The following is a 22,470-nucleotide window of genomic DNA, read 5'->3' on the forward strand; positions in this document are numbered from 1 at the left end:
GCGAATCATTCGTGATCCAGCTTCACTTTCAGCAGAAGTGAGTATAAGGGTTTTTTATGAATCTTTGCAATCGCCGTTCCTAATAATGTGCTAGTTAGCAAGTTTCGCGGCTAAAGTAAACAGTCTCTCAGAGCACAGTTCGTCACCCCACAGAAGAGAGGGGCGGGGTCAGCAGAGCTCATTAGCATTTAAAGCAACATGCAAAAAACGAGTTGATTTCTGCAGAGCTGAGTTTGACAAGGTAAAAAGGATGTTTTTTACACTACCATCGAGAAATTTTATCCAAAGTATGTTATAGACTTTTCATTAAGACCCTAAAGAATCATATCAACTTGTAGAAAATGGGCATCCGATGACCCCTTTAAATATAATATTCCAGCAAGTCTGCTTGATCAGTTACCAAAGAAGAATGTTAAAATTATTCAAGAAAATACCATTTTCTTATCAAAGTGATAAAATGTTGTGTTGCAAAAATGAGTACACCCTCCTGAAAGTTACTAAATAAAACTAAAAAAAAAAATTATGGTGTAAGGTTAAGGCAAGTATTGATCAACCGGTAAGTATGTTGAACCAAAACTGTTAAAGGTAAGTAATTTCTTGATAATTAAGTGTTATATGGCCCACTGAATCATACTCAGACTTAATGCTGACAACAATGAAACCACTTGAGAGAGAACTGTCAGGAGATTTATTTCTTAGCATAAAAGAGGACAATGGTACAAGAGGAATACCAAATTATTGGTTTAAGTGTGAAAATATAGCCAAAGTAACACAGAAATTCAAAAACAATGGACTTGTGAAAAGGCCCCTGAAATAATCAGGTCTTCACTTTAAGCTTTCATTTAGTGATGAGTGAGTTTTTGTTTATCCACACCAGAACTACCGACTGTAGCCAAAGCACCATAAACTCATTTAGCTTTTTCCAAGGCCCATATTTACAAAATATAGACTTCTGGGAATCCATACTCTGGTCTCATGAGACCAATTCAATCATTTCGGATCTAACAGCGTCCAAAATGTTCTGGTGTTGCTAGAGGAGGAGTACAGAGAGAAGTGCCTGGTTCCCACAGTGGCATTCAGTGGTAGTAAAGCTCTTCTATAGGGATGTATGAGTGCTGAAGGTGCGAGGGAGTTGTACTTTATCGACGCTGTCATGAATTCACACACCACTGTGTGATGTAATACATAAACCTGAAACTGAAGATGCTACCCTCCCCTCATTCCCTGCATTGTTGGGCATTTTTTTTTTAACATGACAATGAAGATATTCATTCTCCCAAGGTGAAAATCCTTCAGTGGACATGTATTTCACTCAATCTTAACACTCTTGAGCTGCTGTAAGAGATTCTGTAGAGACGAGCTGAGCAACACTCCCCATTAAAGACCAGGGCATTTAAGGAGGTCGTCCTCCAGGAGTTAAACAGCACAGATGTGAAAATCTGTCATGAACTTGTACACTCGGTGCCAAGAAGTGTCAGAGCAGTGTAGAGTTATGGAGGACATATTAAATTCTAGAATATTACACTTGGTTGAATTAAATCTAGGTTGTACTAAATTCTGCAATCCTTCATTTAAAAAAAATTGGCTAAATTTCTTATTTTACAGATATTAATGGCATGTATTTCTGTTTTTATTAAGAATGTTTAATACATTTCAATTTTGCCATCTTTCTATGAATTATATTAGTGATCATTAAGAAAATACATCTTTTATATTTAATCAGAGGGGGTGTACTCATTTATGCTGTGCACTGTATAGGGGAAAAAAAAAAAAAGAGTATTCAATAAATACATTTAATATATATGAATATAAATGATCTATCTATCTATAAATGAAATATATAAATTATTTTATATGTAAATGTGAAATAAAAATAAAACATCTTTACGCTCAATATAGTGCAGATATTTCACTTTTTACACCAAGCAATAAATGTGTATGTGTTTATTATATTATTACAACTTTGATTGCCATATATATATATATATAAATAAAATTGTAAGATATATCAGAAACATTAAATAGGCTTATATCAAATTGTAACATGAACTTTCAATGTCTGTAGAGCAATAAATACAACAATAAAAACAATTGTTAAACATTATTAGTATTATATACTAAAAGGGACTTTAATTCTTTAATCTATCTACTTAATAGCGTCAATATTTGAATCATGGTTGTGATTATTTACCTGTGTTGCACAGGAATTTCTTTTAAAATCTGTTCCAAACAGTGTTTTTGTGAGATTTTGTACATATAGATGATATCTTTACGTACCTTCTCCGTTGAACGTTGCCATGTGGATCAAGATGCCAACTGAGAGTCGACCCGTGAAGTATTTGACAACTTTAATTCGCGTTGTTGTTCTGTGTCCCCTTCATTTCGAACGGTTTTCAGCAGAGCTCACGGTTTTGCGACAGTGTGAGCCACTTGACGGTAAACATCATTTCATCACTGAAACGCGTTCAGCGCTGCTGTAGTGAAGAGCGCGCAGCAGCGCCTCACGCGTCAGGAGCGAGTATTTGGCCACAAACAAATAAACATTGCTACCAAAAACAGGTAAAGGTAGGTGTACATGTTCAATTAAAGCGCCTTTTTCATTTTCAAGCAACTTTTCCCCCAAAACAAGGATTTTTAGCCTTTGAATAATGGTTAAGAAAACAGTTACACGAACTTACAAGGTGTTTTCCCGGTAAATTATATTTCCTTGGCACTCAGTGTGTATTTCATTCTTCAGAAGTCCTCCATCACTTTTTAGATACCAGGGAAATTCACATTTAATACACGGAGAGTGTGATATGACAATTGAAGCTGCAAGTAAACTCATTTATAAGCAATAGGAACAATTTTTATTATTTGAGCTGCTGACCAAAACTCAAGTCATATAATGAACGTGGGCTTAAAGTGCATACTCTAAGCTTTAATGATCCCACATCATGCGGTCAAAGGATCTCTCCATACAAGTGAAACAGACAATTGTTAGGCTTTAAAAACAAAACAAATCCATCAGAGAGATAGCAGGAACATTAGGAGTGGCCAAATCAACAGTTTGGTACATTCTGAGTAAAAAAGAAAGCACTAGTGAGCTCAGCAACATAAAAAGGTCTAGACATCCACGGAGGACAACAGTGGTGGATGATCGGAGGATCCTCTCCATGGTAAAGAAAAACCCTTTCACAACATTCAGCCAAGTGAAGAACACTCTCCAGGAGGTAGACATGTCACTGTCAAAGTCTACAATCAAGAGAAGACTTGAAAAAGTCACAATTACTGCATGTAGAGTAAAATCCTGACCCCAAGGACATTTTTGAGAGCATAGGCTATTCAACAAAATTAAATTATACAAGACTGCATGCCTCTATGCATGCATCCGGTGTTTGTTCATCAAGAAAACAACTACATCAAAGATGTTATCATCTTGCAAAGTCTTACTGATATGGAGAGAGTCTCATCCTTATGATCAAAGGTCATCTTCCCTATGTATCCTCTCTGAGACAGCATTGAGTCAAAGTAGTACTTACAGCGTACAGAAAGATACCTGAAAACACACAGAAACACAACCTACATCATTATCATCAGTACCTTAAAATCTGCACTAAAATGGACAAGCCCTTTGATACGTCCCACTGTAACTTGTTGTTTTAAGGCAAGACACTACAGGCAAAACCACTGGTTTTTAGAATGCACTGGTCAATTCTGAGATTTTGGGCTTTTTGTAACATGTTGTTTCAGGCTAGTGGAAAGAAAACTTATTTTACTGCACTTTATCTTTGTGCATCTGATTTTTTTTTTCTGGCTGATGTAAAGTACAGTATTTTCTGATTTATGGAGTGATAAAACGATATCTAAAATCCCTGATGTAAAAAACTTTAACTCTGTCAACAAAATGAAACAAGAATTTTGAACCTGGCTTTATATAATGTTCAGATTCCTGTTATGGAAATGTTTATAATGTTAAATATTTAATTAAATAATGGCTTATTTGCATTTTTAAACATACCATTTCAAAAAACTTGTAATATAAAACACAATTCTTAATATAATCAATCAACTGGGGAAGTATGGTGACTTTTTTTTTTACCCTATTCGCTTGCGTTGTCCTTAATAGGGAATTTTTTTAATTCAGTAAAACTCGTACAGTGATTTTCCTTTGAGCGACTTAAAATATCAAAAGCAGACAAACAAAGGCTGTTTCATTTGTGACAATTGAATTGGTGGTCTGAAGTTCAGACACATTAAAACAATCTATTTGAAAACATTTTAAATCAGTCAGCGAGAATCAGACAAGAGCCTCTAATGAAACTTACATTCTCAGTTCAGCGTAGACGTTGTGTTTGGGCTTTATGATCTCAGTTAACTGGCAGATGATAGCCTCCAGACCCTTGACCTGTCGGTCTATGTTATTGAAGTTTTCCTTCGCCTCATGGAACTGCCTAGAAGATTCAATGACCAACAACTTCACCATTATAACATCATAACATATACACCCCACCTGCATGATAAACAATGTAGATGCGCTTCATAGAGGCAAGGGGAAAATACCTACATGGTACTGTGTCAGTACTTGGGCTGCCCTCGACTAAGGATTTTTTTGGTCGACTAGTAGTCGTTCATTTGAATCATTAGTCGACTAATCGCACGTTTATTAATAAACCATTTAAATCATTATAATTAGCCTTTAATTGCCTACAAAGCCTAATAAGCTCTCAAGTGCACGCATAAAGCGTGCCACAGTGCACCGCAGAAGCTATGATTATGAATGTGTCAGGGAAAAACAGTAAGGTGTTAAAAAGCTGCATGTTTATAAGAAACAAATCCATCATTATAGTGTTTCAACTTTATACCATTGCCTCCGGCTAAAATAGAGTCCATAATCCATAATAACACTTCCTCCAGTGGAATAAAGTCCATCTCCTTTTGGAATCTCACATGAAAATCTACCCACATATTTGTTTAGAATTGCTTTGGGCTGTTTTAGCTTGTAAATGCATATTTCTCTCTTGATTCAGACGAGGTGACTTTCCCTTGAGAAAGTAGTATGGACCCTTTTCACAAGACTGTGATGACATGTTTAACGGTCATCAGCATTCATAAATCCTCGAAAGTTTTTCATATTTGTATTTAAAAAAAAATGTATCTACATTTATAACTATTCTTTGTATTATATCACCTTTGCATCAAATGACAAAAAAACAGTTAACGCTAATGCGAGGGTGTTTCTAATGCAGCGTCTATGGGAGGGACGGTAAATTTGACATCTTTCTCTCTTCTGACTGCAGTTATCAGTCTCTCTCAATTTTTTTCCTTTTATTGAAATTCATGACAACACTATCGTGGAGTTTTTCTTTTGCTATTTGAGCAAATGGGAAGGCAAAAAATATATTTGTGGTACTCTCCCATTCACTACTATTCAAGTTAACCCAACTATGACGACTTCCGCTGCTGAGAAACCCAGAAATGTGAAAAAGGTCCATTATGGTAGAGCACTCGTTGATGTTAAAAAAACAATTATAGATTTTTTTTTTTTTAATTAAATAAAATTTTAAATTAACAGCTTTTCACTTCACAAGACATTAATTGATAGAACGAGTGGTGTGAATTACTTATGGATTATTGTGATGTTTTTATCAGCTGTTTGGACTCTCATTCTGACGGCACCCATTCACTGCAGAGGATCCATTGGTGATGTAATGTTAAATTTCTCTAAATCTTTTACAGTGAAGAAACAAACTCATCCACATCTTGGATGTACGGAAGGTGAGTAAATTTCAGCAAATTTTCATGTTTGGGTGAACTAATCCTGTATATGGTCTTAAAAATAGGTTTCTTTTTTCTTCACATTAAATCTTATTTCTTGTTTCTTTTTTTTGATTTTGGGGTGAAATACCACCCGGTCACATTTGTTTGACAGCTGGAGACTGTGTCTATGTACCTGACGATAGTGTCTCTGTGTCCTTGTTGGTCTTGCTGTGTGTTGATCTCGTGTCTGAGGCGGCTGAACTCGCTGTCCAAACTCTTCGCTGTTCTCCTCACATCCAAGCGCTCGGGGCAAATTTCTAAGGCTCTCGCTATGGAAGCCTGTCAAAAAATAGATTCAGTCAAACAAACGGAAATCTCTTTATATCTAATGGATCAGTGTAAGACATCAGTGTTTGGTCACCTGTAACAGCTGGTCCTTCTCATTCAAGTTCTTCTTTAGTGTCTCAATCATGTCCACATGGGCTTTCCGCTTCTCTTCATAGTGTTTTTTATGATGTTTACTCCTCTCCAACTCCTGATCACTGTTGCTCAATTGCTCCTACAAGCAATCACGTAAAAACAAAACTGTTTACTAGATTGCACACATTGATAATTAAGAATGTGTGCTGTTGTGGACTGTTCAGTAGTGAACTTGAAGCTCATGATCCTTATTTTAAAGCTTGACAGCCTGCTATTTTTAAACATTAGCAAAGATGAATTAGGACTCTGGTGGTTAAAAGCTGTCCACTGATGATGTTACACATAGGGCTGGGTGATATGAGCAAAAATTAATATCTCTGTATTTTTTGGCTGATTTGCAGTATACGGTATATATCTTGGTATTGTCTACACTTTTGTATTTGAACTAAACAAATAAAGTAAATGTTACAATGTAGGCATATATTATGTGCAAAAAAGGGTTAAAATCACATAACATTCTAACATTGTAACTGTGACGAGAGGGGCGGGGCCGAGAGCCGTGGGAACGGAGCGAGGCCGGTGGAGTAAATGCTAATGCACGACACCTGCACCACTCACCGGTCTCGAGTCTCACGGAGGAGCTCCGGAAGGATAAAAGGAGGAGTGACGACAGTGTTGGACGAGAGAGGACCAGGCCTGGAGTTTATTTTGTGTTTTGTGTGCAGCAGTCGTCCGCGAGGGGCTGCCGCTTTACTTTCATTTTGTGTTTGTTTATTTTATTAAAGTTTTGTTTAAATGTTTGCCGGTTCCCGCCTCCTTCTTCCCGACCTACAAACGTTGTTACAGTAACATTGCAATCTAAAGACAAAAATTTGTTTCAGAAGCTTCGCTAAAGATAGGCGCCTAGGCTATTTTTGACGGACGCCGCAACCAAGCCGCACAGCAAATACAAAATAAAAGTTAAAAAAATCATGTCGATTTTAAAATAAACACCCTGTGCAGACTCCCGATCGTATTTCATATCACTATATCCTTGCTCCCACAAATCCTTTTTACAAGGACAATTCAAAAAAGGAGTTTAATTGCAGGAGTAGTAGGAGTGGAATAAACAGAATTAAACCGGACAAAACAACATTTAGCCAACCATGTTAAAACAAACAAGCAAAAAAAAAAAAATCAAGAAAAACAACGTTGTACAGGCAAATCACGTGGTCTCGCGAATCCTGTCGCTTCGCTTCTGTAACGCTTCAGGTGTGAATTGGCACTGCGTGGAGGACGGAACAAAACCTCGCCAGAGCCGTAACGCGCCGCAGACTTGTGCAGGGTAAACAAGGGGTAAATGAAGTCTGTGAAGTTTAGCGGAGAATCACAAAGCAGAAGGCTCATGCACTTCTGACAGCAAAATGGAAATATTTCCTTGGCTGTCTAACATTTACAGATGGAGAATATACCTGTGAAATGTAAGTTATGTATTTAGGAAAACAGCACATCTCAAACTCATTAAACAGCGCGTCTCTGTCAGCGGCACACACAGCCTTTCTGTCAGAGCCGCTTTTAACTGAAACTATAAACTATAGGCTACTATATCTTACGAGTTTTTTTAAGCCCTTCATATAAAGATTGTCACATATTTAGAACAAATTGTATTATGCACTTTCTCTGCAGCAGTTCAGTCTGTGTCCTCCGCTATATTTTTTTCAGATGCGCTCGTATCAAACTACTGTATATCGATATTAGGGCTGTCACGATTATGAAATTTGGCTGACGATTAATTGTCTAAAAATAGTCACGTTATTGCGATTAATTGTCTGTTTTAGGGCTTTGGCGATTATGCCGATTATCACGATTAATTGTCTGGCTTTCATTATATAATTGTGATTAATTTAAGGGTTCAGTAAATAATTATTTAGATCAAATAATCACGATTAGACGGTTATTTAAGTATCGCGACAGGCCTAATCGATATTAACGGTACTGCCTCGACCCAGTACCGCCCAGCCCTAGTTACATACACTCTTGGCTTCTTCTCTAATCTTAATCGGCTCAGCTTCCTCTGCGATGCTGTTAAAAGCTTCCCTCTGCTGCCGGGAGAGCTGCTCAGCCTCCTCATATTCCCTCTTGTGTGTCAGCACCTGATTCCGCGCAGCTTCAAATTCCTCTCGACAAACACTTATTCGGCTGCTGAGCTCCTCCAGGCCCTCTTCCTGAACACAGAGCCATAATTAGACACAGAAACCCACCGAAACATTTATCTTTATAATGAGTGAATCTGTTTGTTACCAAAGGTTTCAAATCTTCTGAGTGAGGTTCCTCAACACTTTGCAATTCTGTCAGCTCTGCTTGAAGTTTCCGACAGCATTCCTGTTAGTCAAAATAAACAAAAAATACATATTAGAACATATTTGGTTAAAATGCTATGATGTGGTCTGTGCACGGCAGGTATTTAATGACCTGGGCTTTCCTGTGGTCTTCATAGGCACTGCGAAGAACAAAGAAAAAAAAAAAGGTTTTATCTTTCTTGGTTGTTGATCAGATTAATAGAAAACTGTCCACATGAATATGAATTCTAAATCCAAGCCAACATCAAAATTAATGAAAAACATCCAAATAAAATAACAACAAAAATATGGGGGTACAAAAAAGGTAATGACAAGGTCTCAGTGCAGATGGGAGGCTGGACAATGCACAATTAAATGATCATGTTGAATGTTGGTTTGACATGTTGAATTAGTGTTGGCTTGACAAAGAAGATACAGTTTAAAAATTTCAACTGTTACCATTCAAAAGTTAAAGGGGTGGTTGACTGCTTTTTTTTTCTTTTCTAGGCTTGATTGTGTTTATGGGGTGCAGTCTAACATGAGTTAATGCTTTGTTTAAAAAAAAACGTATTATGTTTCACATAATTTACTTTTATTCTACACCGCTGTCCCTTCTCCTATGAACGCTCTGATCATTTCCTGGTTTTATGAAGCCCTTCCCTCAGAAATGGGCTCAGATTGGTTAGCTTGCTCAGTGTGTTGTGATTGGCTAAATCGCCTAGTGTGTGTCTAAACGTCACGCCCCCTCAGCTCAGAGGCACGTGCTCCGGTTATATTGTAAACAATGGCGTCGTCAATATTGCTTATCAATTTGAGCCCGAATGAGACCCAGAGAATATTAGTGAAGAGGATCGCGCAGAACCTGTGCAAGCACGGCTCTTACAGGACGTTTCAGAATAGTAGTTTTTTTTGTTTGTTGTTGTCTCGTACTTTTAGATACGCTGTTACTTGTAAATGCTACTGCTTATGTTAGCTTTTAATATACGGTTTTATCCTGATTAAAGCTTTAATAGAGCAGAATACATGATTGCGTTGTAGCATTTTTGTAAATCGTTTATTTTGTAACAGTAAGAAGTGTTTGACACCAAGTATTGCTCGCTACCACGGCAACCGCACGTAGACGCGACCCCCCATCTAAATAATAGGGAATCTACCTATACATATCTATGGTTGTACTTGCATGAATGGTCATGTGACATGCGTTTTCGGTTGTGTAGTGTGGACGGAGATCGTTTCTGAAACGCAGTGAAACCAGTGTAGACGAGGATTGTTTTCATTTTAAAACGAAAACACACTAGTGTAAACAGTAGGCTTGCCGCGATAGACGGTGTTGACGGTGATACCGGTGTTAAGCCGCAACACCGGTTACATCACTTGCTCACCGCGTCACCGACCCCCACCGTCGTTTTGATTTTTTATAGTAATAAAAATCATTTAGTTCAGTAAAAGAACAGACACTACAATTAAAAACTGAATGCGGCTGCTCAATGCAGCGTGCCGAACGACAGTCGCATCACAGATCAGATTTATGGGCACATCGCTTTTACAAGCTATTTAAAAGCGAAGGAAAGCGAGGAAAAGAGGGAATGACCTGCCCCCGCGGTGATACCGGCATTACCGGTGTTGTCACACGCCGATTAACCGGTGGGAAAATTTCCTCACCGACACAACCCTAGTAAACAGGGCCTAAAGCACAACATGGCCTCTCCCCTTTGTTGCATGTTCCCGGGGGCGGGGTTTATGTAAATTTCAGGGTTTGTGATGTCACCAACCTGGGAAGAAGCTCGTTGTAGTCCCTATCAGCCGTAACTGTAGACATTAAACTGCCATAATTTTAAAAGACAATATCTCCGTTTGCATTGAACTTTCAGTGTTGTAACTTTGCAGATATTGCTTATGCTCAAACAGCAACATTACACACTAACTAAAGTTAAAAAAGTGAAATAACCGTCAACCACCCCTTTAAATAAAGAGTCTCTTAAGTTTACCAAGACTGCATTTATTTGATGAAAATTTTTTTAAATAACTGTTTTCTCTTTTAATAAATTATGCTGATGCACAAGATACATATATTATTATTATCAACATTGAAAACAGTTGTAATGCTTCATATTTTTGTGGAAGCCATGATTCATTTTATTCCCAGGATTCTTTGATAAATACATTAAATTTAAAATGTAAATTAAATTTATTTGAAATTGCAATGTTGTAAGATTATGAATGATTTTATCATCACTTTTTGAGCAATGTAATTTGCCCTTGCCGAATAAAAATACTAAATTCTTTAGGAAAAAAAATGGTGCTGCTAAGGTGATCTAAATTGTTGCTAGATGGCTACTAGGTTGATCTGGGTAGTTGATACAAGTTAACTAGTAACAGATTCTAATGTTACTGATAAGATGTATCACACTCAGACATACCATCAGACCATCAGTTTATAATTGTGTGTTGCAGTTCTGTCATATCCTGCTTTAAATGCTTGATTTTTTTTAAGTTGGCTGGATTTTGATTAGCTGTCAATGTTTTTATCATTCATGAGCTGGAAATAATCATTCTGAAAGTGATTCCAATGATATGATTCTTCTGTCGCCTCAAGTAGTCTGTTGTTTTTCCATCAGATCCGTTTATTTATGACTGTAAAACAAGGTGGTGTTGCCACTTAGCTAGGCCCCATGCTTTAGGTCAAAATATGTTGCATGTAGAAATTTCGGTCCCAAGTTAAGGATTTAGAAAAAAAACTAAAGACCTAAATTGTGGTAACTAATGGGCCGTTCGCAAAGAGCTTGATTGACAGGTGATCTGACCAATCAGAACGTGGATATTATGTGTCGCCGTTGCTATCCGCCATCTTGTCCGACAGCTATGGCCGGTCTCCATAGAAATCCATGTTAAAACAGGGTAAAAAAGATAGACTGAATTGAAACTTTTTCAGTATAACTAAACATAAAAATGTGCGCAGGGTTAAGCTGTGCTGTTTTTGGCTGCCACAGTAACGGCAATAAGCTAAAGGAATTCCTTTAAAGTACTTGTTTTGCTTACCAGATTTGTCCATGTCCAGTGCTGTATGCATGGCTTGCAGCGCATAAGTTAAAATACTCAGTGTGAAATAATAAAATATGTTGAAACATGTAAAATTCGAATTATATTAGAATTTAAAATGCATAATTTCAGTTAGGGTGAGAAACAGCTTTTGGCTTCTCTCCTGAGGCCACAAGAGGGTGCATCGAGCAAAATATTACTAATGCACGTTTATTCAAAGCAATAAAATAACACGACTATCTGTGAAAAAAGTGCATAATGTTTAAAATAATGTTTATAAACCAATTATAATGAATTAAGTTGCTTAAACAACTATAAACAAAACAGCATCATGTATGTATGCATAGTTTAATACAAAGCGCCGAAAGCCAATCACAGAGTACTTTTTTATATTTTTAATAGAAGTCGACCGATATGGGTTTTTCTCTGGCCGATGTCGATATTTAGAAATCAGGGCAGCTGATGGCCGATATATGATGCCGATTTTTTTTGCCAATATGTTTGGCCGATTTTCCCCCTTCATTTCATAGAAGAGATCCGCTTTCCCGCAGGATCGATAAAATGATATCAGCTGCGCTTTCTCTCTCTCCTCTCTGACAGCGAGCTCACGTCACACACACACCGCAGTCCTACATACTCCGCCCACACGCTGTTCTGATTGGCTGTGATTTTTGATTGATTTTGTGGCATCTTGTAACTCTGTCACGTCCAGTGTTGACAGACAGATTGCTCGTTGCATCGTGTATAGATGTCAAGTGTACCCATAGTTCTCTCAGGGCTGGCTGATGGCCAGGGGATGGCATGAAAGACCCTCGGTTGCTGACAGAGCATTTCTTTTTTGCGTTTCCCTTTTGCTTCAAAGGGCAAATACAGAAATTATGTAAAAGTTGTAAAAAACTGCTCGGTTGCAGAATCACATCTGTGCTTCTGAAATTATTATCTTTTTCTATATAGTGTAGTAGTTAGCTATCTCTGTGTCGTACGTGGCCACTTGTCAAGCATGAAAAACACAAGTTTTATTTAAATTTATTTAAATAGCCGTTGTTCACTGACAAGTTGCGCAAAACCACGATCATATTTTGCGCAGCTTGTCGGTGAACAACGGCTCTGTGTAGTGAATGCTGCTCCACCTGAAAGCACGCACGTTTAGAGATTTACCGCTGATTACAGAACCGGCTTTACTGACGAGATGCGCATTAAATATCGTGCGATATTTATCGTGCAGCCCTGTCTAGACGTTAATAAAACACAATCTAATAGGTAGAAAATTCAATTTATTGTTTTTCCGGTTTTTGCTGAGATTCTCCGGTATGGCGTTCTGCAACAACGCTTAGCTGCCCGCAGATGCACCTGCCTATAAATAGGCCTAATTTGCAGCACAATCGGCCCATGCCGATAAATTAAAAAATGGCAAATATCGGCCTGATTAATCGGCCAGCCGATCAATCAGTCGACCTCTAATTTTTAATACGCAATATTTTTAATGAACAACACAGCAGTGCTGCATCTAGTGGCTTCAACTGGACAGGATAACAAATACATTATAATGACGATGTAAGTGTCATTGCATTATAATGTATTTGTTATCCTGTCCAGTTGAAGCCACAAGATCTCGTGCTCCACTGATAAGGCTGCCTCCTTAATGCACACCTAAAATTCGAATGCAACATTTTTGCATTCAAATGTGGATTTTTATTTTAAATTCGACAAGTATTCGAAATTAAACATTTTTTTGACAGCACTAGTTTTTTTTAATTTTATTTTTTAAGACATGTGGCCAAGTATGGTGACCCATACTCGGAATTAGTGCTCTGCATTTATCCCATCCAAAGTGCACACACACAGCAGTGAACACACACACACACCGTGAACACACACCCGGAGCAGTGGGCAGCCATTTTTTGCTGCGGCGCCCGGGGAGCAGTTGGGGGTTCGGGGCCTTGCTCAAGGGTACCTCAGTCGTGGTATTGAAAGGTGGGAGAGAACATTCTCTCCCCCCACCTACAATCCCTGCCGGTACGAGACTCGAACCCGCAACCTTTGGGTTACGAGTCCGACTCTCTAACCATTAGGCCACGACTTCCCCACGTTTGGTTCAAGGCTTAAAACTTTTTAATGAAGACCTTTTTTAAAGGGGTCATCGGATGCAAAATTCACTTTTGTTGTCGTTTGAACATAAATGTGTGTTGGCAAGTGTGTGTGCACATCCACCCTATAATGATAAAAATCCACCCAGTGTTTTTTTTTTTAAATCCCTATTTTAAAATCCCGTTTCTCAAATCAGGCTGTTCTGAGATTCCTGTCAGAATGACGTAGTTCTGCACAGGCCGCTCCCCCGATAGTTCTTGACAAGGCCGTCTTACCTTAGATCATGGACCAGAACAGCGTGCTGAAAACAGAGCTGATTTTGACAGGGTAAAAAGGATGTTTTTTACACTACCATCGAGAATTTTAACCAAAGTATTTTATAGACTTTTCATTAAGACCCTAAAGAATCATATCAACTTGTGGAAAATGGGCATCCGATGACCCCTTTAAAAACCCCTATGGGGACTTTATTTCTAGCTGATGTAACAAAACAAAACAAAAAAAAAAAACGATATACCGTTTACATATTTCTTTATTTACATCCATGACTAATATCAATGAATGGTGCGACTTTTCCAGGCATGAAAATTGTAAAATTCCCAGATATTTCTAAACATCATTTTTATTTGTTTAAATTAAAATTAATTGAATTGTAGGGCCCTATGATTTCCGTGATGCGGCAAACGGGGACGGAATTGCAGAATCCAGTCATTAAAACAGATTTTACTGTATATTTTTGGATGGATAAATCAAAAGTAACGTACACTTAAATCAAAACATATGGACTAGTGTCTGTAAATATTAAGTAGTGTTAATTTTGTCAGCTATTTTCAATTTTAGTCTTAGTCTTAGGTCCTGTGTTAAATGTCCTTGTTAGTTTTTATCATATTTAGTCAACCTTATCCTATTTAGTTTTAGTGAAGTTTTAGTCGACAAAGTCTCAGCATTTTAGTCTAGTTTTAGTCAAAGAAAATCTAAAGTATTCTAGTCTAGTTTTAGTCAATGAAAACTTGACAATTAGCCGTAGACCCACAGCCAGGCCCGGCGCCAGGATGGCATAACTGAGGGGGCTTTTAAATCCCACTTGGGGGGGGCACCACTATAATGCGCAATGACAAACAGACACGGATGCCCCGCGCACACACATACAAAAGTTGACTAATTTTAAGTAGTAAAATTAAAAAAGTAAAATTTTCAAGATATTTTAAAATGTTTGCTGCATGGTTTAAACATACCTTTTATAAAATTGCAGTTTTGAGAAACAAAAAAAAAAACCGGCTGCGTAATGGCCAAGTCACATTTTATTACATTCATGAATAGCCTAATGTAAAATGCCTTTAAATAAAACCAAATGTTTACATTACAAATACAGTTAAACATAGCTAAAAGCTATTTTAGTTCCTCTCACTCCACAATTCCTTTACATTTAACGGTATTCAGAAAAATAATGAAACATAGGCTAGTAGTCAAACATCAACCCAAAACGAATTCACTGCTGCCTAAACTGAAATGGGTGCTGGGCTCACATAGCCTAGCTCTCTTATTCGGCACGAATCCACTCAGAAATATTTCCATATTCATGATATATTTGAATGCTAAACTATTATTTATTATGCTTTGAACATCACTCCAGTGCTCCAGGCCAATTTATTTATTTTATATGTGTGATTTTATTAAGTTTTTCTCCGTTCATATAGGCTAATTGCTTATATTTATGTTATTTTATTTCAACTTTATTTCAATTAACAGAAATGTTTTTAATAGTTTTAATTAACTTTAATAACTCTAAATGGCAAAACAACCAGAGAACTGAAGTAGGCCTACACTTTAAATTTTCCAGCAGTTTCAAAGCCACAAATATTTACAAATAATTACTTTAATGCCGCTCTCATACAGGCCACCATAATTAACATTTCTTTTAAGAATAATGAAAGAAATGTTGGCAAAATGAGAACAATCTAGAACAATGTGCCTATTTTTGTGTGTAAATTACTTTTTCTATTCTGTTCTATTTTGATAAACATGACACAATACGCTATAGCATTATTAATATAAAAGAGTTTGTAATCCTATCGAAGCACGACATGAAATACAGTGAGTCTGGTAAATAGAGAATTAGCTGTCCTCATCAGAGCTTGTGCAGCCGGGCTGGAGAATCTGCGATGACCGTAATCAGCGTCTGCTTGCGAATCGCTCTTGCGGTAGCCTGCTTTGATGACATGCAAGCTGCTTTAAGTCAGGCGTTGATCTGTGCAAACGGAACACAACTTTATGCACTCAGACAGTGTGCCCATGCTCCGCCAATAAATGATCTATTAATGGTTTAAACAATTATAGTTTGTTAAGTAAACTGAGGGGGCACAAATTCTTTCAGGGGGGCAATGCAAGACATCGTCAGAATAGTCCATCTGCCATCAGTGGTTCAATCTGAATTTAATGAAGCGACGAGAATACTTTTTGTACGCAAAAAGAAAAATAATGACTTTATTCAAAAATTCGTCTCCTCTGCGTCACCGTAGCGCCATTTTGGAGAGTATCCACTGACAGTTGGATACAAACACAGTACACACACAGGAGCAGGCACATCATATATGAAATGGCAAAATTTTTACACTACACTGTATTTCTGTTTAAGTGATTCAATTCTTTGTTTTTGTCCTTCTGTTGGAGTGTTTTAAATGCTTACATTTGCACTTTTGTTGGAGTGCTTTAATAATTCTTTAAATGTATGCTTCTGTTGAAGTGTTTTAATTCAATAAGCGTTAGGTGGTTATGAGTTCACAGTCAATAGCACAATCCACTAATATTAATATTTTTATGAAGTTATTCTTTTAAACTCTGAAGATTTTCTATTGCAAAAGATTATTTGTACAATGTCCTGCTGTAGGAAATAGTATTTTGTAAGCACAGACTAGATAAAAATGTGTGTCCCACTTTACCAGACGCAGTGTCCCAATTTACCTAAAAAAGCCTGAAGAAAAGAAATGGGTGCTTAACATTTTTGAATCTCTGCATGTTTAAAATAATAACCAATATTCTTTCAAAAAACATACTGGGAGATACAAGAGACTTTGTTTAAAGAGAATTTGTTTAAAGTGCCCCTATTATGGGTTATGAAAGGTTCATATTTTGGTTTTGGGAGTCCCCAACAACAGGTTCACATGCATGCAAGGTCAAAAAACACTTTCATTGTCTTATAATATGCATTTATTTTTACCTTATTTGCTCAACGACTCCCAAACGATTCGCTCAGTGATTAATTTTTCCAAACCCCTCGTTTGCGTGACGCTAATCTGCGGTGATTGGTCCGATTGGTCGATTTAATTTTCCTGCTTTGTGTACAGCCGTTTCCGGGGAAACAGCTATTTTACCCATAGACTGTATAAAAACATGGACGTAGTGTCCGTGACGTCACCCGTAGCGGTGACAGCAGCGGCAATCCACCTGTCACTCAAGTGACCACGCCCTTAATTATGCAGAACTTAAACCCTTCCACAAAAAAAAGTGTCTCACACAGCTCCGGGGGGTGAACAAAGGCCTCCTGTAGCGAATCGATGCGTTTTTGTAAGAAAAATATCCATATTCAAAACGTAATACTCACTTATTATTCAAAAATAATAGGGGAACTTTAAAGAATAAATAGTGTTGGTAGAATAGATTTATTTGTTTTTAATACACAGTTTACCAAAAAGTGTCCCAATTTTGCTGACTTCACCCTATCAAAAGCAAGTAATCATATGGTTTTATTGAACAAAACTGTTCAAGTGTTTTACTCACACTCAAGCCATCCTAGGTGTATATGACTTTCTTCTTTCAGACGAATCCAATCGGAGTTGTATTAAAAATTCACTGGCACTTCTAAGCTGTATCATTGTAGTGGGCGGGTGTTTCTCTTTAACAGTCCAAAACATGTTATATAAAGCGCGCGCATATCCGTAATAAAACATGCCTCACACGGCTCCGGGGTATGAATAAAGGCCTCCTGTAGCGAATCCATGCGTTTTTGTTAGAAAATTATCCATATTTCAAACGTAATAAACACTTTTCTCTCACTTCTGCTGACTGTCGTATGCGGAAGCGTTCCGGCGGATGATGTAGGACGAATGCTTTATGCGAGCGTCTCTGAGATATGCTAGTCTCACACGTTTGTTTAAGGAAGCAAAGTTTTCTTACTTTAGCAAAGGAAAACCAGTCTCCTCATGGCTTATATCGAAATCCTCTGACATTTTTCTTTACAAATCCTCGTTTTGTGCTTCTAATTCATGACCGGCGCTCCGCATTCTTCACTAATCACGCAACGCCGACGTCCTACGTCATCTGCCGGAACTGCTTCCGCGTATGACAGATAGCGGAAGTGATAGAAAAGTGTTTATTACGTTTGAAATATGGATATTGTTCTGACAAAAACGCATGGATTCGCAACAGGATTCGCCTTCATTCACCCCCACGGAGCCGTGTGAGGCACGTTTTATTACGGGTGCGCGCGCTTTATTTAAAGGGGTCATATGGTGCGATTTCAAGTTTTCCTTTCTCTTTGGAGTGTTGCTGCCGCCATGTCGTGGAGACGCTGTGTTTCATTGTGAGAGCGAAACTACTTTGTTTGGTCTTCCAAAAGAGGACACAACTAGAAATCAGTTCATTTACAGTCTATGACACGGCATCACAGTATGGTAAGGGGTGTAACATTTCCGTCACACACTTGAGGAATTCGGCCAATCACAATGCACTGGATAGCTGGCCAATCAGAGCACACCTCGCTTTTCAGAACGATGAGCTTTGTAAAAATCGACGCGTTTCAGAAAGGCGGGGCATAGAGGAGCAACAATAATGTACAGTATGTGGAAAATAATGTGTTTTTTTAACCTTAAACCGCATAAACACATTTCATTACACCAAATACACAAAATAATGTTCTTTTTTAGCAACGTAATATGACCCCTTTAATGCCCACTACAATGATAGAGCTTAGAAGTGCCAGGACAATTTTTAATATAACTCCGATTGGATTCGTCTGAAAGAAGAAAGTCACAGGTTAAAACACAGGTTAATTTTCATTTTTGGGTGAACTAACCCTTTAAAATACATAATGTATTATAAACAATCGAGCTAATGTACATTGCGCATTACAACAAAGGCCTGCAGAGGGCGCCAACTGCCTGACGATTGTTTTACACTTTACCGATCTAATCCTTGTTTAAAATTGACCAAACATCATTTAATTCAAATGTCCACTTAATCTTTAATATTTGGCCATTTCAATTATGACAGAAATGCTATAGCCACTTTAATTTCTTGAATATGTGGACATCAAAACGTGTAAACGTGAGTGAGGGGTTAAACTTTTATTTTGAAATCGCAATATGTATTCTCCTGAGTTTGCTTAGGTTTATAAATTAATTGCTTTACAAATCTGATGAAATGGCGCACGTTGTGCTTCCAGATGAACGTTATAATAAACCCAAACTCACAACAATATGCAGAGATGGAGTTTGATACGCTCCACACATGCAAATGAACCCGCTATGAACTAAACTCACTAGTTCAAACTTATGCGCCCTCCAGAAGTTTGCGTTCTGCAAGTGAACGACGCCTTGTGGTGCCATCCCAAAGAGGTACCAAATCACTCTCACAGACCTTTTCCTGGACTGTGCTCAGCTGGTGGAACGTCCCGCCTATCTCAATTCGAACAGCTGAGTCTTTAGCCATTTTCAAAAAACATCTAAAGACACATCTTTTTCGCCAGCACCTGACCAACTAATACTAGCACTTACCTATTCTATTCCATTCTATTTATATAAAAAAAACCTAGCTACGTGTACTGTGCTAGACTAACTAAGACTTGTCTTAGCACTTGTATACTGTTGTTCTCTCGTTGGTCTGATTGCTTCTATTGTTCTCCTCATTTGTAAGTCGCTTTGGATAAAAGCGTCTACTAAATGATTAAATGTAAATGTAATGTAAATGATAACAGTTTGTGTGGAGCAGCATTAACTGTGAACGGAGCCACTCTGACAAGCACGCATGTAACCTACACGCATGTAAATAATTAAAGCGCATATACAGGTGCATCTCAATAAATTAGAATGTCGTGGAAAAGTTCATTTATTTCAGTAATTCAAAAACCTGCATTGCATATATTTATTTAATGGAATCACAGATTTGTGAATTCACAATAACAGTATGCTTAATTATGTTTTTTAAATGGGTTAATATATCACGCAGCCTTGGAAAACAGTCTAATAATGCGTTTCATAGATTCATAGAATGCGCGGTCCGTGGAATCTCACTTCCGGTATACTGCCGGTTAGTCGACGCGGGCAAAATGAAATTGGGGATTTTTAAAAAATCGAATACTCAAATAGAATCGACGAATCACAACAGCCCTAATCATAGTGGGATCCCTGTGTATAGAAAAGACTTTTACCAACAGCTGTACTAACCTCATTTTACCCCGTCTGTCTTTAGCTAGTAGTTGTTCCAGCTCAGCCTGAATGTGATTCAACTTCTCCACACGAGCATGAGTGTCAGCTGACTTCGTCTGACTTATGCTGGACAGAGAGGAGGGGTTGGGTCATAATGAAACAGCTGGAAATGGTACAAGGATAATGTTACGTAACGTTGTTTCCTTTCGATACACTTTTGAAGTACCTGTGTTTGAGTTCTCGGATCCGCTTGTTAAGCTGATCTTTATCCTTTTCAAGGTCTCTCAAGTTAGTCTTTTTACGATGAAGACTAGCCTAAACCAAGAAAAAATGAAAAACAAAAAGCACTGAGAATTGAGCATATAAAGGGCCAGCTTTACTGGCCAAATTAGCGCGAGAGTGCAATTCCAAAACAGCGCCGATGGGAGGGGAAATTTCTGCGGGTGATTTACTAACAACGCGCAAATTAAAGAACACAGATGCAACATCTCATTTACATATCGACCAACGCAATATACCAAGCGCAGCCCAAATTAGCGTAGTCGCAACATTGAAAAGATCCGTAGGTCAAAAAAATGAAGGTTTGCTTGAAGCTTTGATAGACCTGGTATTGCGGGGCCCCCGCGGTCCGTTCGTGATTGGGTTCCGGGAGGGGGAGGGGGGTGTTATGTCATGTCCCCCTTCAAACGCGGGCCCCGGTGCGAACGCACCAGTTGCACCCCCCTAAGGACGGCCCTGGTTCCAAGTCGTCTTTTATTTCCTGAAGCAAATTAAAAATAACATGTCTTGGCAAACGATATGTTCGCATAATGTGTTCTTCTGGCATTCAAAATAAATGAATACGTGTGGAAAAAATCCTCTCCCTTCTATCCTAGCTCTCTGTTCTGTGCGGTGCCTCCTCTAGCAACAATAATTGCAGCCATTTCAAGCGCAAAATAGTTTAGGACATGCTTTTTTGGGGCGTTAAGCAAATGGCAGTAATTTGACGAGCGCAAACGTTAGTAAAACGCGTTGCGTGATTCATTTAAATACTTTCCTCCCATAAATTTTGCGTCTGAAAGGGAAACTTCTACAAATACATATTCAATAAGGTCAAGCGCAAAAATAACTGTGTCCACGCCTTTTCAGCACTAATTCATCACTGCTGTCTTTAGTAAAACCTGACAGTAAAATTTTAACGCCGAAAGACGGTTTGCGCTGGCGCAAGCTGTTAGTAAAACTGGCCCAAAATTTCCCATTTCCCTTCTTAAAGGGGTCATATGATGCGATTTCAATTTTTCCTTTCTCTTTGGAGTGTTACAAGCTCTTGGTGCATAAAGAAGATCTGTAAAGTTGCAAAGACTAAAGTCTCAAATCCAAAGAGATATTCTTTATAAAAGTTAAGAGTCAGCCACGCCTACCTAAAACGGCTCGTTCTAACACACCCCACATGTCTACGTCACGATGTGAGAAGATTTGCATAACGCCGCCCAAACGAAAATACTGTTCTTTTTAGCAGCATCATATGACCCCTTTAAGGCCTTTCCACACAGAGCGCAAAAAAGCGAAACGAATATCGGACGCGATGACACACTGGAATAAAACAACAGATTCCTATGGATGCTTCCACATAGACCGAATACATTAGCACACCGAAAATGCGAATGTTTTTTTCCGAACCAGTCCGACAAATCTTTTCAGTTTCGCAAAGCAAAAACACAGGCCGTCCAATCAGATTTGAGCTTAGATCACATGCTTGGAGCAGCTGCTGTTGCACAAAAAGGCAAGAGTGGTGGCGCCGTTTCGAAAACCAGTGTAAACAAACACAGAAGAAGAGTATCCCGAGAGAGAGAAGAGAATGGATGCCGAGTTCTTGTTATCTTTGGTATCTGAAAACAGATTTATTCTCACGTTCTTAATATAATTTATATTAATTCGCCACTGTATTGTGATCTGGAGTGTCCGTTTTCTTCCACGTGCGCGAGTATTGAGTCAGAAAGCGTTTACTCTCTAGATATTACGTATTAAAAAAATCGAGTGAAACATTTTTCTATACATGAAATATCAAAGCAAGTAGACATATGATTATGGCAATATATTTTCTGTATGTGTTTTGTATACAGCAAATGGTATTTTTATAACCATAAAGGATGTTTATGACAATAAGCAGTGTGGCGTTATTAAACATAGCCTACAAAGAGTGCATGTCTGCCTATTCTGTGTGCATATTCTATTATAGAATCAAAATCAACTATAGATCACAATCGGAAGTTATTACAAGCACTCGATGATGGTTTAAAGTGGGTTTTAAGCATATACACTAATAATTACATACATTTTCAAATGTGGCTTGATGCTAATTGTACTTCTATTTATATTTTAAGATGTTTTTTTGTAAGCATAATAGATAGTTTGTGTTTCTGGTGTAGAACCAAACTTTATTTATCTTAATTTAATGCTGTATA

General features: G+C 38.0%; 1 protein-coding gene across 1 annotated transcript in view; it reads right to left on the reverse strand.

Moving 5' to 3' along the window:
• Nucleotides 1-3,396: 3,396 nt before the first annotated feature.
• LOC107719281 (structural maintenance of chromosomes protein 6-like) overlaps nt 3,397-22,470 on the reverse strand; it is a 35,488-nt gene continuing 16,414 nt past the window's right edge. Inside the window, exons 12-20 of the mRNA XM_016526674.1 lie at nt 20,253-20,341; nt 20,045-20,152; nt 8,611-8,638; nt 8,440-8,520; nt 8,193-8,363; nt 6,161-6,298; nt 5,933-6,078; nt 4,308-4,433; nt 3,397-3,538 (exon numbers count right to left, since the gene is read on the reverse strand). Of these exons, the coding sequence (XP_016382160.1) occupies nt 3,397-3,538; nt 4,308-4,433; nt 5,933-6,078; nt 6,161-6,298; nt 8,193-8,363; nt 8,440-8,520; nt 8,611-8,638; nt 20,045-20,152; nt 20,253-20,341 (1,029 nt within the window). The remainder of the gene's footprint in view (nt 3,539-4,307; nt 4,434-5,932; nt 6,079-6,160; nt 6,299-8,192; nt 8,364-8,439; nt 8,521-8,610; nt 8,639-20,044; nt 20,153-20,252; nt 20,342-22,470) is intronic.

This window comes from Sinocyclocheilus rhinocerous, unplaced genomic scaffold, assembly GCF_001515625.1.
Source record: "Sinocyclocheilus rhinocerous isolate Xijiao unplaced genomic scaffold, SAMN03320098_v1.1 scaffold2138, whole genome shotgun sequence".
Classification (NCBI taxonomy): Eukaryota; Metazoa; Chordata; class Actinopteri; order Cypriniformes; family Cyprinidae; genus Sinocyclocheilus; species Sinocyclocheilus rhinocerous.